The 18,633-nt window shown below is 36.4% G+C and overlaps 1 protein-coding gene across 5 annotated transcripts in view; it reads right to left on the bottom strand.

The window, feature by feature from the left end:
• Positions 1-18,633, bottom strand: part of LOC135127548 (glutamate receptor ionotropic, kainate 2-like) — a 193,332-nt gene that overhangs the window by 65,404 nt on the left and 109,295 nt on the right. For all 5 annotated transcript variants that reach the window (XM_064053999.1, XM_064054001.1, XM_064054002.1 and 2 more), the window contains exons 4-6: positions 18,315-18,566; positions 17,021-17,196; positions 16,749-16,970 (exon numbers count right to left, since the gene is read on the bottom strand). In XM_064053999.1, coding sequence (XP_063910069.1) covers positions 16,749-16,970; positions 17,021-17,196; positions 18,315-18,566 — 650 coding nt within the window. The remainder of the gene's footprint in view (positions 1-16,748; positions 16,971-17,020; positions 17,197-18,314; positions 18,567-18,633) is intronic.

Raw genomic sequence — 18,633 nt, 5'->3', positions numbered from 1 at the left:
CTCGATCGATCTTCCAAATTCCTCCACAGATTTGGAGTACTGTTTTGCTCTACTCAACTGAACAGATAATGACGCTGGAGACTTTTTTGTTAGTAAATAATTTCTTATATCTGCGATTAAAAGACAATTTGTCGCGTAGCTGGATTTCAACCGAATTTTCGCACTTTCCGATAAACGCGTCTTTAGAATGTAAGTAGTTAAAAGTTTTTTCCCGTTATCGTCCAGCATACTATCATACATCTCAATGCCGTCGATTAATTGCTTTGTAACTCTCTCCGAACCGTCCATAACAGGCAGCAAACTAGCCGCTGTTTTTAAATCGAATTTTTCTGTCATTTTAAAATTTACGCCCGCAGAATTAACACTATCGGAGCTATCAGAACTCTCAGCCGAGTCAGAAGCTGCTTCAGTTTGCCCTAATCGTGCTACCCTACTACTTAAAATTAATTCACCTTCTTCTAACCTTACTTCTATATCTGAGACAATGCGTTTTGCCTTATTTAACACATCTAAAACATGCACTTGACTGTTAAAATTATTCTTAGCAACGATAAATTTCTGCCGCAATTCTTGGAGTTTCTCACTTTTACATTGAAGTACCTGCACATCCCGACGTCTTGTGATATTGTCCTTCTTCAAGTTTCTTCTGAATAAGCTTACTTCTATCTGTAGACTTTTGAGTTCGTCTAAACTGGTCATTTACACTACTACACTTAGGAGAAAAACTATTTACAGGCCTTTTTTTTTTCTCACTCCCGCACTTCACAATCACACACTGGTGGAGTCCATTGGAACGGGATTCCGACGCAGACATCTTCTTCTCCGATGGTATCGCTGTTTCTCCTTCTCCTATACGACCTCTTGACTTTGGCTCTCACAACGTCTTAGATGATCTTCTATTCTAGCCATTTTAACAATAGCAGTAGTACTGCCGTATTAACACACTTTTTTTTTTCTCTTTCTTCCGATTGGCAGGGTCGCCATGTGATGTCCTCTCTAATAGTCCCGACGGTGGTAGGTTAATAACACCAATACATATTTATTATCAATTTATTTACCCATATTACCACTACAAACCCAGACTTAACACTCTCCTGTTTTAGCTATCACTTACACTTTTATACACTATTGATGACCTAGTTCCTTGCAATGGACAAGCATTTGCTGACTAACGAATTGACACTTACTCATTCCATTACAGTCTAAATCATATCGAAAATAAAATTGAACATAATAATCAAATTCTAAATCAAGTTAAGGAAACTCTACCTTCTGAAAGTTCAACAAAAAATGATTCTTATTCAAACGTTGTTAGCAAATCTAAATCTACTGTTATTTTGCAACCAGGAGATACTAAACAGTCGATTTCTACTACAAAAAAAGATTTATTGAGTCAAGTTGATCCGGTTAAATTGAACCTTGATGTGGCCTGTGTTAAACCTGGTCGTAATGGAAGCATCATCATAAGTTGTAATGATACTGCCGACTCTAATAAAATTAAGAATTTAGTTGGTGAAAAATTAACGGACTACAACGTGAAAAATTTGCCAAGTTTAAAGCCGCGGATTAGGATTTCCGGAATAGACAAAGGCATTCCAGATGAAGAAGTGGTAGACTACATTGTGGGTGAGAATAGGTCTTTATTTAGTACTGAATATATCTGCGTATTAAAAAAATATCTTCCTTTGCGGAATAATAATAAGCGCATGCAAGCAATCGTTGAAGTAGATCTAGGCTCCTACAGTAATATAACCAATGCTGGGAAATTACTTGTCGGGTATGACTACTGTAAAGTTTGGGACGCGATTGAAGTTCGTCGATGCTTCAAATGCTCTGGTTTTAATCATATGTCAGGTCAATGTACAGCAAAATCTCCTATTTGTCCAAGGTGTGCCGGGGCTCATGTGCTAAAAGACTGTCAGTCTGAATCTCTAAAATGTACTCACTGTAGTTCTCACAAAGACAAAAATCCGGATATTTCCGATAACCATGCGGCCTGGGATATTGACAACTGCTCAGTGTACCAAAATCAACTTCAAAAGCTTAAGGCTTTAATACTGGATACTAAGTAGCAATCACAGAATTCGCAGATGATTAATAGTTCTGCCACCAAACTATCTCTTACGAATAATTCTTTACCCAGTTGCTCAGCCAGTTCGTCATTTTTGTGTTGTTATTATCAGAATGTTAGAGGTTTATGCACCAAAACAAGGGAATTATACTTATCCTTAATGTCTGAAACGCATTTAAAACTAATTGCACTATCTGAAACTTGGTTGCATAATGGTATAAAGGATGAGGAATTAATAGATGTAGCTAAATTCAACGTTTATCGCAAAGATCGCAACTTCAAAGCGTGTAAATGTGTAAGGGGTGGGGGAGTACTTTTAGCGGTGGATCGTACTATATCTTCCAGTATCATTGATAATCCTATGTGCAACAACATCTGCGATATTCTGCCTACTATTGATCTATTGTTAATAAAAATCAACTTTAATTCCCGTACTATCTATGTTCTAGTAATATACATACCACCTCAATGTGATAATAATGATTATGTGATATTTTTTGATTTTCTGTTGTCTATGTCTTTTTTGTATGAGTCTCAACTAATTATATTTGGTGACTTTAATTGTCCAGAATTTATTCGAGATACATCAAGCATAACGTTACCTACTATACCTCATCAGTGTATAATAAATTTTATTTCTTTTTACGATCTGAAACAATGCAATAATATTTTAAATAGTAACAATCGGCTTCTTGATCTTCTTCTTATTAGTAAAGATAATCACTGTATTGTTTCTCATGCACTTGATCCACTTCTACCTGAGGACCGCCACCATCCTGCTCTTGCAGTTGAAATCAAAATGCCAAGGTATTACCGTAAGAAATTTCCAATTTCGGTGGCCTCTGATTATAATTTTAGTAAATGTAATTTTAATATTCTCTATGAGAAACTTTTGTTAGTGGACTGGTCAGTTCTTAATATTTTTAACACTGTTGAGGAAGCCGTTTCTAAGTTCTATCAAATCTTAGATGAGATTTTCCAAATGCATGTTCCAAGGAAAGTAACTCATGTAGGTAATTATCCCAATTGGTTCAATGGTTCTATTATCAAAATAGTGAAGCAAAAGAAATCTGCTTGGAAAAAGTATAGTAAAACTAAATCTCCGGATGACTATCTGACATTTAAAACTTTGAGAACCCAGTTGAAATCTAAAATAAAAGATGCCTATAAATTGTATTTGCAACGAATGAATTACTGTGTTAAGTTAGACCCTAAGAGGTTTTGGGCATTTATAAACTCCAAAAAAAAAATCAGACCTTTTTCCACAGAATATGACGTACAAAGATTCAAACCTCTCCAATCCCAAGGATATTGTTGACGCATTTGCTAATCACTTTGCCCAATCTTTTACTAACAAAAATCCACCTGTTAATCTTAAGTGTACAAGTCTAAATAAAAATATTCTTAGCGTAAAACACATCAGTGAAGAGAATGTATATAACGCCATTAAGAACTTAAAACCCAAAATGACTAACGGACCTGATCAAATACCAGCTTTTGTAGTGAAAGATTGTGCAAATGTGTTCACGATACCATTAACTATTATATTCAACCTTATTTTAAAGACATGTACTTTTCCTAATAAATGGAAGTACTCTAGAATTTGCCCTGTTTACAAAAAAGGAGAAAAATCAAATGTTGAAAATTATAGGCCCATATCTATTATTTCTAATTTTGCCAAGGTGTTTGAAACAGTATTACATAATATTTTGTCCCATCATATATCACAAATGATTTCCTCAACTCAGCATGGTTTTACCAAAGGACGCTCCACTATGTCAAATCTTCTTTCCATAACACAATTTTTAAGTGATTCATTAGACAACCAATGCCAAGTGGACGTCATTTATACTGATTTATCAAAGGCATTTGATAAAATTGACCATCGCCTCCTAATGCAAAAGTTGGAATGTTTTGGGTTTTCAGACTCATTAATTTCATTGTTAAATTCTTATTTAGACAGTCGATATTTATTTGTTAAAATCAATGGATTTAAATCAGAACTGTTCAAACAAGAGACAGGTGTTCCACAAGGCTCCGTATTGGGTCCCTTGCTTTTCAATATGTATATTAATGACATTGTTGATGCCATAGATGTGCATTCCCTTCTCTTTGCGGATGATTTGAAGATTTATACTGTAGTCAATTCATTTCATGATTCTCTTCGGCTTCAAAAATGTCTTGACAGAGTTTACAGATGGTGTTTGAATAACAATTTAATGATTAATAAAACTAAATGCTATGCCATGTCATTCACCAAAAAAGAAAAACCCATTATTTACAGATACAGCATTGATAACACCGTTCTTACTAGGCCTGAAGTTATACGCGATCTTGGGGTAGTCTTCGACTCAAAACTTTCATTCAGTCAACATATTCAGGCAATAACTGAGTCTGCTTTCAAATCCTTAGGCTTTGTCATCCGGAATGGTCGGGAGTTTGGTGATATTGAAACACTGAAATTACTCTATTTCACTTACTGTAGATCTTGTCTTGAATACGCCTCTGTCATATGGAGTCCTGTATATAATATCCACATTTCTTCCCTTGAAAGAATACAAAGACGTTTTCTTAAGACGGTGTCCTACATAGTCGATGGCGTTTATCCCCTGAGAAGTTATCCTCAGGATCTACTTCTGGGTAGATTCAAAATTCCATCTTTGCTAAATAGACGTAGAGAGCACTCGGTAATAACTTTATTTAAAATTGTCAAAGGACTGCAAGAGTGTCCTGATATACTTTGCAATTTATCACTTAAGATCAACAGAGGGAACATGCGTAGTAAAAATTCTTTCTATTTGCCCACTGTACGGACTATCAGTAGAGCAAATTCTCCACTTGTTCAAATGGTTGTTAATTATATGGACATCGAGAATCAAGTCGATCTATTTAACTGCACTTTAGGTCAGATTAAAAGATACTACCAAACAGAGCCAAGTTGAAGTTATGCTTAAAATATTTGTACAACGTTTCTGTGTCCTGTAATTGGGTTCCCCACCCGTGGACACTATGCATTAATAATAATAATAATAATAATAATAATAATATATAATCATATATATAATAAACTATCCACAGTTACACCAATGAATGATCATCAGATAACACTTGCCGAATTAATAAATACCATCAATAAGACACACAACTGGAAATCACCAGGACCAGACAAAATCCATAATTTTTGGATAAAAAAATTAAATTGTGTACATATTCATTTACTACATCACTTAAATCAGTTCCTTCTTGACCCATCCTCTTTTCCAACATTCTTATGTCATGGTGTAACATACTTAAAACCTAAAGATAACGACACAAAAAATCCATCAAAATACAGACCTATCACATGTTTACCGACAATCTATAAAATATTAACCTCATGCATTACACAAAAAATATATCAACACTGTTTTAACTCTGACATCATTAATGAAGAACAGAAAGGATGTATTAAAGGATCCTTTGGCTGCAAAGAGCAATTAATCATAGATTCCATCATCTGTGAACAAGCTAGAAAAGAAAACCGAAACATATATACTGCTTTTATTGATTATAAGAAAGCTTACGATTCTGTCCCTCATTCCTGGCTATGCAAAATTCTGGAATTATACAAGATTGATACTAAAATCTGCACTTTTCTCAAATGTTCCATGGAATTTTGGAAGACCACCCTCCAAATAACCTTAAATGAACAAACAATTCAGTCAGACCCAATAATGATCCGAAGAGGAATTTTTCAAGGCGATTCTCTTAGCCCGTTATGGTTCTGCTTAGCAATAAATCCCCTCTCCGATATCCTGAACAGCTGCAATTATGGGTTCAATATAAGAATTAACAAACAAAGAGAAAACAGAATAAGTCACTTGCTGTATATGGATGACATAAAAATATATGCAAGTACACAAAATCAGTTAACAAACCTATTAAATCTGACTGAACAATTTTCCGGTGATATCGGTATGTCCTTTGGTATTGAGAAATGTAAGACCCAAGCAATCAGAAAAGGCGTGTTTCACCAACTACCACATATAACACAGAATAAGGAAATAATTGAAGCCCAAGAACGAAACGATACATACAAATATCTGGGTTTCTGTCAATCCTCCCACATCAATCATACCAAAACGAAAACACAGTTGAAAGATCAATACGTAGCGAGATTAAAATTAATATTGAAGACACAGTTAAATGGAAAAAATTTAATGAAAGCAGTAAATACATTCTGCGTTCCACTGCTAACATATTCTTTTGGAGTCATTAAATGGTCCAAAACTGATCTTGAAAATTTAAACATCGCAACAAGGAAAATCTTCACACAGTATAGAAGGCATCACCCAAAATCGTCGATTGAAAGATTCTCATTACCAAGACAGAATGGAGGAAGGGGTTTCCAGAACTTAGAAAACTTATATCAGAGACAAATCTCAGATTTGAAGAAGTATTTCTTGAAACGAGCGGAAAGAAATGAAATGTTTCGCACCATCACAAGAGCAGATTTGAACCACACACCCTTAAATCTGTCGAACACCGAAGAAATCCACACCCCCCACACAATAGATAAAATAATAAGTGGGCTAAAACAAAAACAACTACATGGAAAATTCTACAAAGACTTAGAAGAAAATCATGTCAATAAGAAGATGTCATTGATTTGGTTAAAAAAATCAAGTTTGTATGCCGAAACAGAAGGATTTGTGTTTGCTATTCAAGACCAAGTAATCAATACCAAGAATTATAGAAAATACATCATCAAAGATCCGAACATAAAAAACGACTGCTGTCGCCTCTGCAAAGCAAAACCTGAAACGATCCAGCACATAATCTCTTCTTGCAGCATCCTAGCACAAACTGATTACAAAGCTAGACACGACAACGCAGCCAAAATCATTCACAAAGAATTAGCAACACTTATGAATTTAATCGAAGATACGACACCCTATTACACTTACATTCCATCTCCGTTCTTTGAAAATAACAAATACAAATTATACTGGGATCGTACAATACTTACAGACTTAAACATTACAGCTAACAGACCAGACATCATACTTATCAAAAAACACACAAACGAAGCCATTCTCATTGACATTGCTATTCCTAACACAAACAACATTATTCAAACATACGACACCAAGATTTCAAAATATCTACAATTATCGATAGAAATGAAATCCATGTTGAATCTTAAAAAAATTTCAATTCTACCCCTAGTTATCTCTAATGTAGGTGTAGTTCCAAATAGCTTAGTTGAGAATTTAAAGTCTTTGCATTTGAATGATTCAATAATTGTCAAAATTCAAAAAGCTGTTTTGTTAGGAACATGTCATATTGTTCGTAAGTTTCTTGAACAGTCTGATCATGTCAGTCAGATTAGATTAGCACCAGTAGGTCAGAGTAGTGTAGGTCACTTTTCATGTGATGCGCGGATAAATGGTCGGTAGTTACGTTGGACTTTTGGGGATGGGGTGAGATTAGAGAATAATAGCAGACTAATTTGTATGCTGTAATTCTAGAATCTCGAAAGTTGTTCTGTAAATCTAATCAATGCATATCATTACTTGGTCTTAGTACCCGTAATGATAGAAGTCTTGCCTGAATGCCGGTCATTTCCGGGTCAGTGGTGGGTCTTATAATAATAATAATAATACCAAAACGAAAACACAGTTGAAAGATCAATACGTAGCGAGATTAAAATTAATATTGAAGACACAGTTAAATGGAAAAAATTTAATGAAAGCAGTAAATACATTCTGCGTTCCACTGCTAACATATTCTTTTGGAGTCATTAAATGGTCCAAAACTGATCTTGAAAATTTAAACATCGCAACAAGGAAAATCTTCACACAGTATAGAAGGCATCACCCAAAGTCGTCGATTGAAAGATTCTCATTACCAAGACAGAATGGAGGAAGGGGTTTCCAGAACTTAGAAAACTTATATCAGAGACAAATCTCAGATTTGAAGAAGTATTTCTTGAAACGAGCGGAAAGAAATGAAATGTTTCGCACCATCACAAGAGCAGATTTGAACCACACACCCTTAAATCTGTCGAACACCGAAGAAATCCACACCCCCCACACAATAGATAAAATAATAAGTGGGCTAAAACAAAAACAACTACATGGAAAATTCTACAAAGACTTAGAAGAAAACCATGTCAATAAGAAGATGTCATTGATTTGGTTAAAAAAATCAAGTTTGTATGCCGAAACAGAAGGATTTGTGTTTGCTATTCAAGACCAAGTAATCAATACCAAGAATTATAGAAAATACATCATCAAAGATCCGAACATAAAAAACGACTGCTGTCGCCTATGCAAAGCAAAACCTGAAACGATCCAGCATATAATCTCTTCTTGCAGCATCCTAGCACAAACTGATTACAAAGCTAGACACGACAACGCAGCCAAAATCATTCACAAAGAATTAGCAACACTTATGAACTTAATCGAAGATACGACACCCTATTACACTTACATTCCGTCTCCATTCCTTGAAAATAACAAATACAAATTATACTGGGATCGCACAATACTTACAGACTTAAACATTACAGCTAACAGACCAGACATCATACTTATCAAAAAACACACGAACGAAGCCATTCTCATTGACATTGCTATTCCTAACACAAACAACATTATTCAAACATACGACACCAAGATTTCAAAATATCTACAATTATCGATAGAAATGAAATCCATGTTGAATCTTAAAAAAATTTCAATTCTACCCCTAGTTATCTCTAATGTAGGTGTAGTTCCAAATAGCTTAGTTGAGAATTTAAAGTCTTTGCATTTGAATGATTCAATAATTGTCAAAATTCAAAAAGCTGTTTTGTTAGGAACATGTCATATTGTTCGTAAGTTTCTTGAACAGTCTGATCATGTCAGTCAGATTAGATTAGCACCAGTAGGTCAGAGTAGTGTAGGTCACTTTTCATGTGATGCGCGGATAAATGGTCGGTAGTTACGCTGGACTTTTGGGGATGGGGTGAGATTAGAGAATAATAGCAGACTAATTTGTATGCTGTAATTCTAGAATCTCGAAAGTTGTTCTGTTAATCTAATCAATGCATATCATTACTTGGTCTTAGTACCCGTAATGATAGAAGTCTTGCCTGAATGCCGGTCATTTCCGGGTCAGTGGTGGGTCTTAATAATAATAATAAGTACCACTCGTACCAAATAGGTAGTTTCTATGAAGTGGGTTTGTTGCCCATAACTCCATTTAGTCAAAACATCTTTTTCGACGTATATTACGAGTTATTTCTCCCAAAGTCGTCCGTAGCCTCCATTGTTATTCATAGTTCTTGCTCCTCCAAACCCCTTTCTATATCTCGCATTAAAAATATGAACCTGCAAACCAATAAAATGTTCTTGTCGTCGTCCGATCCTCCAGCTCTCGATACGTCTCCCCGCCCACACCCATAACAATTCCCTGTAATTTCCATCCGTTCCGAATTCGCTCCAATCGTATATTTTTCCCAATCTTTCTCTCAGAACTGAGCATCGAATCTCATATCTCATCCCACAGTAAAGTTCGTCGGTAAGCAGCGCCCGCCGGCCCCGGCTAAATGGCAGCATTGGCTTAAATCCAGGTCCTCTCGCAATTGAACAATAAGATCATCACGACCACCAAACTTTTATTCTTGTCATCGTAAATAGTTTTGTCAAGTTATAAACTACAAAGATAAAAGGACATAAAGTAATTGAGAAGAAGACAAATAGGCGACAGGCGGCTGGGTAATGTTGACGGTTTATCGCCACCTCAGCGGCGATCCGAAGTCGCTACGCAAAACGCGAATATGGCCCGTGACAGCCAACTAAGGGCCGTTTGTTTTATGATGGTGGAGCGAAAGGTGGCAGCGACTTGAGCGTTTCTCTCGAAGAACGTTCGTTTCCGGGGCTAAATTGAACGGAGTCATAAATCAGAGGAGTTCGGCCCTCATTGACTGCGTCCTCACGCACTAGGTGCCACAAAAGCGGCCGCCGAGGCTAAATAATTCAAAACACGTGTGGCGAAGATATTTCGTTAATATCATTAAAGCTAATTTAATCTTAACGACTGCGCCAAAAACGTTCCATTACGTGTTATTATTTTTTTCGGGATTAAGTCGCTTTGGTGACCGTGGAATTCGTGCTATCTTGTCGCTTCGCAGCTCGTAGAGTACGAAAATGTCGATTGGTTTATAACCCATCAAAATTTGATGGCGCCGTTTCAATTTTTACTTCCGGAGGTTAAACTAGGGTCCATCCGGTGAATGGCCAAGTTATTATTATCGATTGCTGAAAATTGAGATAAATTACTTTCTGCATTCGTTTTTACAGTTTTTAAAATCTGCTTCGGACAGGTTTGAACAAATTGTAAAATTTAAACAAAATAAAAAAAAGATGCTTTTAGAGATGAAAATTGTCATTTATAAACTCCATTGCCAAGTTGTCGTTCATAGTAACTTTGATGTTCAAGTTTTGCCATATTTAAAGGGGTTGTAGAAGAAAAGTGAAAGATTTAAATTGATTACTAAAAAAATTTACCATTTTAGACATATTTTAAGTTTCTTGTTGTCGAAATAAGTCTACAGTTATTAAGAAAAAAAAAGGCAAAATGTAGCCCCGCCCACCAGCGCTATCTCAGTTGTGATATTTTTTTTTTATTCGTCGTGAGCCAAGAAGGCGGAGCGAGAAATTAAAAACATGTTTTTGAGTAACGTGTTATTCTAAGAAAACTATGTATATTAAGAAAAAAATAAAGCCAGAGATTAGGCCCCACCTATATCCGCCCCGACCTCAATTCTCAATAGTGATGAATTTTTCATTCGTTGTCAGATCGAACGGCGGGGCTTAGCTGCAAGTTCCATATTTGTCTACCATTTACCATTTTAAACGTGTTTAACTTTCTTGTTCTGAAAAGATGACTATGTATATTAAGAAAAAAGGCAAAATAGAAGCCCCGCCCACCCACCCTTTCTCAATTGTGATGATTTTTTTTAATCGTCGAGAACCAAAGGAGCGGAATTTAATTGCAATATCCTTATTATTTCTCTGCAAGATATTACCATGTATGACGTGTTTTTGACTATCGTATATTAAGAAAAAATTAAAGCCAAAGATTAAGCCCCGCCCATACCTGCCCTGATCTAAGTAGTAGTGAAGTTGTCATTCGTTGGTAGACCAAGGGGCGGAGCCTAATTGCAAAATCCATATTTCCGTACAAAAATATTTACCAATTTAAATGCGTTTTAAGTTTCTAAGAATAAAAAAAAAATCATCACAATTGAGATGGGGTGGGTGGGCGGGTCTTATTTTTCGCTTTTTCTCTTAATATACACAGTATTCTTTGCACATCCCGATACTGCAAAACTTGTTTTTAATTCCTTGTGAAGAAATAAGTATTTTGCAGTTAAGCTCCGCCCTCTTGGTTCACGGCGAATAAAAAAAATCATCACATTTGAGACAGGGCGGGTGGGCGGGCTTACATTTTGCCTTTTTGTTTTAATATGTGTAGACTCTTTTTCACAACATGAAACTTAAAACATGTTTAAAATGGAAAATTTGTATAAGGAAATATCGATTTTGCAATTAGGCTCCGCTCCATAATTGCAAAATCCACGCTGAAAAATTTACCATTTTAGGCATGTTTTAGGTTTGTTGTTGTCGAAATAAGCCCTACACCTCTTAAGAAAAAAAGACAAAATATAAGCCCCGCCCACCAGCCCCATCTGAATTGTAATGATTTTTTATTCGTCGTGAACCAAGGGGGCGGAGCTGAACTGCAAAATCCTTATTTCTCGACGAGAAATTAAAAAGCATGTTTTTGAGTATCGTGTTCTTCAAAGAATACAATGCAGATTATCATTAAAAAAACTTAAAGAAAAAGATATAAGCCCCACCCATACCTGCCCTGATCTGAACAGTAATGAACTTTTCATTCGTTACCCCCAGACCTAGGGGCGGAGGCTAATTGCAAAATCCATATTTCTTTACAAAAATTTACCATTTTAACCATATTTAAGTTTCTAAGAATAAAAAAAAATCACCACAATTGAGATAGGGTGGGTGGGCGAGGTTTATATTTTGCCTTTTTTTCTTAATATACCTGGTATTCTTTGAACAACACGACCCTCAAAAACATGTTTTTAATTTCTTGTTGTGAAAAGAAGTCTGCATACATTAAAACAAAAAGACAAAATATAAGCCCCTCCCACCCGCCCAATCTCAATTCTGATGATTTTTTTTATTCGTCCTAAGCTGAGGGGCGGAGCTTAATTGAAAAATCCTTATTGTTCTACGAGAAATTACCATGTGAAATACGTTCTTAAGTAATCGTGTTATACAAAGAAAACTAATAAATGTATTAATTAACAAAAAAAAAACTAAAAGAGAAGCTTTACTGATTCTTTAAATGGGTTGTCTTACTAATTCGGATTTCCGTAATAAGAATCCGGGTTCAAAAAATATCTCAGAAAGCTCTTGAATTTTTACTTAATTTTTGAGTGGTCGACGCTTTCGAAAAATGGCACCTTCCTAAATATCTTTGTCTCTAGACCCAACGGCTAGAGTAAGCGTCTTAAGAATTTACCACTAACAGTAAAAAGCTTCAGCAAATCGAATGGTCTAAACCACAAGGCTGTGTCTTAAACCATTTTGAAGTTATGTCCCGCCAAATTTGGAAAGGGATTTTTGAATTCGGAAAAACAGCGATATCGCTCAAAATCGAAGGAATTTTTGAAAATTTAGGACAGAAATGCTTTCTGCGGTGCAGAATTAGTTTATAAACTTGATTTTTGAACCATATTTCACACCATGCTTCAATATCGTGACAATTTCAGCCGATTAACCATATTAAATTATCTTGTTTTGTTCGGGTTATATGTTTCTGAAAATGGGTTTCATTACTAATTCGGACCCCGGCGTCGAGAATCCGAGTTCAAAAAATGCCTCTGAAGGCTTCTGATTTTTTTTTCTAATTTTTAAGTGGCCGACTCTTTCGGTAAATGACACATTTCTATATATCCGTCTTTCTAGATGAAACGGATAGAGTAAACGTCTTTAAAATTTACCAGTCAAAAGCTCCAACGAATCGAACGGTCTAAATCGCACAGCGTGTCTTTAACTGTTTTGGAATTATGTTCTGTCAAATTTTGAAAATTTGTGTGATGTGGAATTAGTTTAGAAACTTAATTTCATGGAAATCTGATGTTTCATTGTTGAATATAATTTTTTTTACGCCATGCCTCAATCTCGTGAAAATTTTAACTTTTGGACCTTATCAAATTATTTCATTTTAGTGGGTTTCCATGTTCCTAAAAACAAGTTTCCTAACTAATTCGGACTTATGTAACAAGAATCCGGGTTCAAAAAATGTCTCCGAACTTCTGAATTTTTTCTAAATTTTTGACTGGCCGACTTTTTCGGAAAATGACACTTTCCTACATATCATTCTCGTTAGACGAAAGGGATAGAGTGAACGTTTTGAAAATTTACCAGTAAGAGTAAAAATCTTCAAGAATCGAGCGGTCTAAACCACATGAACGTGTTTTAAATTGTTTTGGAGTTATATCTCGTATCTCGTCAAAATTGAGAAACGCTTTTTGGAAAAAAAAACCCGACATATCGCTCGAAATCGAAGGAATTTTCGAGAACTGACGACAAAATTGGTTTTTGGTGTCAAGAATTAAGCTAGAAACCTAATTTCATGCAAATCTGATATATTTCATTGTTGAATTTTCGCCTCAATATCGTGACAATTTTAGTCAATCGATCATATTAAATTGTCTTGCTTTATTGCGGTTTCATGTTTCGGAAAATGGGTCTCATTACTAATTTGGACCTGCGTAACAGGAATCGGGGCTCAAAAAATGTCTTTGAAGACACCTGAATTTTTTCTTAATTTTTGAGTGGTCGATTCTTTTGGAAAATGACACATTCCTAAATATCTGACTCTCTAGACGAAACAGATATAATGAATGTCTTAGAAATTTCTCAGTAATACCTCAACGCTGTGTTTTAAGCCGTTTTGGAGTTATGTTCCGTCAGATTTGAAAAACACTATTTGGTTAAAAAAAATGCGATATCGCCTGAAATCGAAGAAATGTTTAGAGGTAGGAAATTAATTTCATGCAGATCTGATAAATTGAAATTTGAATGTTATTTTACATCATGCCTCAATATCGTGACAATTTCAGCCGATTGACTATATTAAATTACCTTGCTTTTTTGGGCTTCTATGATTCTAAAAACTTGTGTCAAGATTAATCCTGACCTCGCCAATAAGAATCCGAGCTTAAAAAATGTCTCCTAAGGCTCCTGAATTTTTTGTTAATTTTTGTGTGGTCGACTTTTTCGGAAAATGACTTGTTACTACATAGCCATCTCTCTCGACGAAACGGATAGAGAAAACGTCTTGACGATTTACCAGTAGAATTACAAAATCTCAGCGAATCGAATGATTAGAATCGTAAAGTTGTGTTTTAAATCGTTTTCAAGTTATGTAGCGTCAAATTTGGAAAACGCTTTTTGAATCAGGAAAAAAATGTGATATTGCCCGCAATCGAATGAATTTTCACGAACTAAGGCCACCAATGCTTTGTACAGGGCAGAATTAATCTACAAACTAAATTTCATATAGATCTGATAAATTTTATTTTTGAATCTTATTTAACATCATGCCTCAATATCATGACAATTTTAGCCGAACAATATTGCTGAAAATGGATTGTAGCACTAATTCGAACCTCCGCAACAAGAATTCGAGTTCAAAAAACGTCTCAGAGAGCTCCTGATTTTTTTTTTTAATTTTGAATGTTCAGCTCTTTCGGAAAATGACACCTTCGTATATATCTGTCTCTCTAGACAAAGCGGATAGAATGAACGTCTTGAAGATTTACTAGTGGCATTAAAAAGCTCCAGCGAATCGAATGGTCTAAACCCTAAGGCTGTGTCTTAAACCGATTTGGAGTTATGTCCCGTCAAATTTAAAAAAACGTTTTTTGAATTCGAAAAAAATGCGATATCGCTCGAACTCGAAGACATTTTTGAGCACTGAGGACAGAAATGGCTTCTGCGGTGCAGAATTAGTGTAGAAACTTAATTTCGTGCAGATCTGATAAATTTAATTTTTTAACTTTAATTTACGCCATGCCTGAATATGGTGACAATTTCAACCGATAGACTTCTTGCTTTATTGAGCTTTTACGTTTCTGAAAATGGGTTTTGTCATTAATTATGACCTCGGCAACAAGAATCCGTGTTCACAAAATGTCTTCCAAAGCTAATGATTTTTTTCTGAATTTTTGAGTGGTGGACCCTGTCGGTAAATGACACTTTCCTACAAACTGGTCTCTGTAGACGAAATGGATAGAGGAAACGTTTTGAATATTTGCTAGTGTGACTAACAAACCTCAAATAATCAAACGGTATGAATCGCAAGGTCGTGCCTTAAACTGTTTTGGAATTATGCTTTTTTAAATTTAAAAAACGCTTTTTGAATTCGAAAAAAATCCCACCTCGCTCGAAATCGAAGGAATTTTCGAGAATTGAGGACAGAAATGGTTTCTGCGGTACAGAATTAGGCTAGAAATTTAATTTCATGCAGATCTGATAAATTTCATTTTTGAACCGTATTTTACACCATGCCTCAATATCGTGACAATTTCAGTTTTTGGATTACATCAAACTATTTTGCTTTAATGGGTTTTTTCTAAAAATAAGTTTCATTACTAATTCGGATCTCTGCAACAAAAATTGGGGCTCGAAAAATGTTTCGGAAAATTCGTGAATTTTTACTTAATTTTTCAGTGGTCGACTCTTTCGGAAAATGACACCTTCCCAGATATCTGTTTTTCTAGACCAAACGGATCGAGCAAACGTCTTAAGGATTTACCACTACCAATAAAAAGCTTCAGCAAATCGAATAGTCTAAGCTGCAAGGCCGTGTCTTAAACCGTTTTGGAGTTATATCCCGTCAAATTTGAAAAACACTTTTTGAATAAAAAAAAATATGCGATATTGCTTGAAATCGAAAGAATATTCGAAAACTGCGGACACAAAAAAATTAGTTTTGCGGTGCAGAATTAGTCCAGTAACTTTCATGCACATTTGATAAGTTTCATTTTTGAATTTTATTTTACGCCATGCTTCAATATCGTGACAAGTTTAGCCAATCGACCAGATTAAATTATTTTGTTTTATTTTAATGAGTTGGATCGCTAATTCGGCCTCCAGGACAAGAATCCTGATTCAAAAACGTCTCCGAAAGATCCTGATTTTTTTTTTAATTTTTGAATCTTCAACTCTATATTTATGTTCTTTCGGAAAATGACACCTTCGTACCCAGCCTTCTCTCTAGACAAAACGGGTAGAGTAAACGTCTTGAAAATTTACTGACAAGAGCAGAAAGCTTCAACGAATCGAACTGTCGACACTCGAAGGCTGTATCTTAAACCGATTTGGAGTTATGTCCCGTCAAATTTGAGAAACTCTTTAGGAATTCGAAAAAAATGCTATATGGTCCAAAATACAAGGAATTTTTGAAAACTGAGGACAGAAATGGCTTTTGCGGTACAGAGTTAGTCCAGAAACTCAATTCCATGCAAATCTGATAAATTTTATTTTTGAACTTTGTTTTACCTCATGCCTCAATATCGTGAATAGAGTGAAACTCTTAAAGATTTACTCACCTGGATGTAGCTCGCGTTGGCCTGCACCCCCGAACCCAAGCTGGCCTGGAACCTCGCCATGTCCCTCAGCACCTCCTGGACCGCCAAGTCCGCCACGTCCACCACCCGGAACGCCGTCATGTTGACGAAGTTGTACTTGAAGTCCTCCAGGTCGAACGTCTCCATGTCGAACGTGGTGAAAAGATAGTGGTACTTGTAGTCGTTCATCTGCAGCTGCAGGATCTGCCCACACAATAAACCACTTCGCCACCGTCCAATTAGCCGCTACTCACCCCTTTGAGGAAGTGCTGCATGTTCGAGGGCTTCGTGTCGATGACGATGTTGTGGATCTCCTTGCTCTTGATCTCCTTGAGGACCGCTCGATAGGACTCCGGATCCGCCTGACGCAGGTGGATTTCCAGGTCGTGGTTGTGCGGAGACCGGACGAGTTCCCGCAGCTTTATGAGCCCTGGAATTTGGGGAATTCGGAACGGTAATTGGCGATTTTTTCGATTCGTTACTTATTATACAGGATGGAGAGGAGAAATCGGAAAGTGAGGAATGGGTGTTTCGAGAGGGAGTTTTCTTGGCTAGCGCTTATCGGTGGAAACTAATACAGTTTCCGGGCTTTATCCTTATGGAAAGGGAAGTGTTGATTTATGGGTGGAAGTAGGTCAGGGTAGTTGGAGCGGGAAAATCGCAGCTATGGAAAAACACGAGTTTTTGAATTTGGAGTGAATCGGGCCACCGTGCGATAGGAACTAGTATTTTTTTCGTCGGCTTGACTCTCGGCGTGTCTTTTCTTGCCTGATGGAGACTCAGCAGGCGTAAAATTCGGCGTTAGCTCGCAACCCTCCCACCATCGATTTTGTTGAAAGGGTTGAAGTATTTAATTCCGCCATGTAATTAGGGATGTTTCTCTGCTTAATAGGATATTTACTCCGGTGATTTACCCTGATAACAAACTTGTTACGCTCTTTAATGAAATTAGTTACTCCGCTACAAAAATTTTTCGAATATTAATTTCGAGAAAGTGGGATCTAACTTTAACAAAACAAACAACTACGATCGTGTTTACACTTGAAGTAAGTAATTAAAGTATGCAGATAAAATGTCAAAAGGATCCGGAGTCGGTTCGAGTTTTTACAAGTCGGTCCGTTGTTTATAGCGGTGTGACTTTCGAGTGCAAAAAGTCATTTTGAACTGCCACAGCGGGATTGGTGGTGTGTTCTAGTAGTTTGTTTTTTTATGGTTAGACTAAATATTAATGGTCTATTCTGCTTATCTAATTAATTCTATTGGTTGAGTCTGCCAAGTCGTTTTTGTATAAGATGGCGGAGGCGCCGAGATAGTGCAATTTGTTACAGGGGATAAATCAGGCCAGTTGTATGCACGCTCACGCTGAAATTAACAGCTATTCATAAATATTGTTGCCACAAAGTGGGCACAATTCAGGTAAATACAGTTGGAGTTTTCTTAGAATTGTTTTCAGTGGAAAAGAAAATAAAGGATTTTAAAGGTAAAATTTCACGTTGAAAAATAATAGAATAATAGAAAAAGAAAGATTTCTTGTCCCACCCCACTCACCATAGTCCTCCTCGTAGATGATGGCCACTTTCGTCCAATTCAGAAACGCCATAACATCCTGGAAGGCCGTGTTGAGCAGATGTTGCGCCGGATGTAAGTTAATGGAGAACTCCCGCACATCCGTGTCGAGGTCCAACCTCGCCTCCAGGTGCGGAATATCCAGGGCGTCGCAAATAGAGTGTATGTGCGCCCCCAGCAGGGGATCCGACGGCCCGAAAACGGCATGGACCCCGAACTGGACCTGGTTACACGCTAGAACAAAGCGAACCGTCAAAACCGACCCACAATTTGTACTCTACACAGATAAGCACCCCAATTT

The sequence above is a fragment of the Zophobas morio genome, unplaced genomic scaffold, assembly GCF_036711695.1.
Source record: "Zophobas morio isolate AGI-343-1 ecotype UQ-CSIRO unplaced genomic scaffold, CSIRO_AGI_Zmor_V1 ptg000012l, whole genome shotgun sequence".
Taxonomy (NCBI): Eukaryota; Metazoa; Arthropoda; class Insecta; order Coleoptera; family Tenebrionidae; genus Zophobas; species Zophobas morio.
This window is presented reverse-complemented; position numbering and strand designations above follow the sequence as displayed.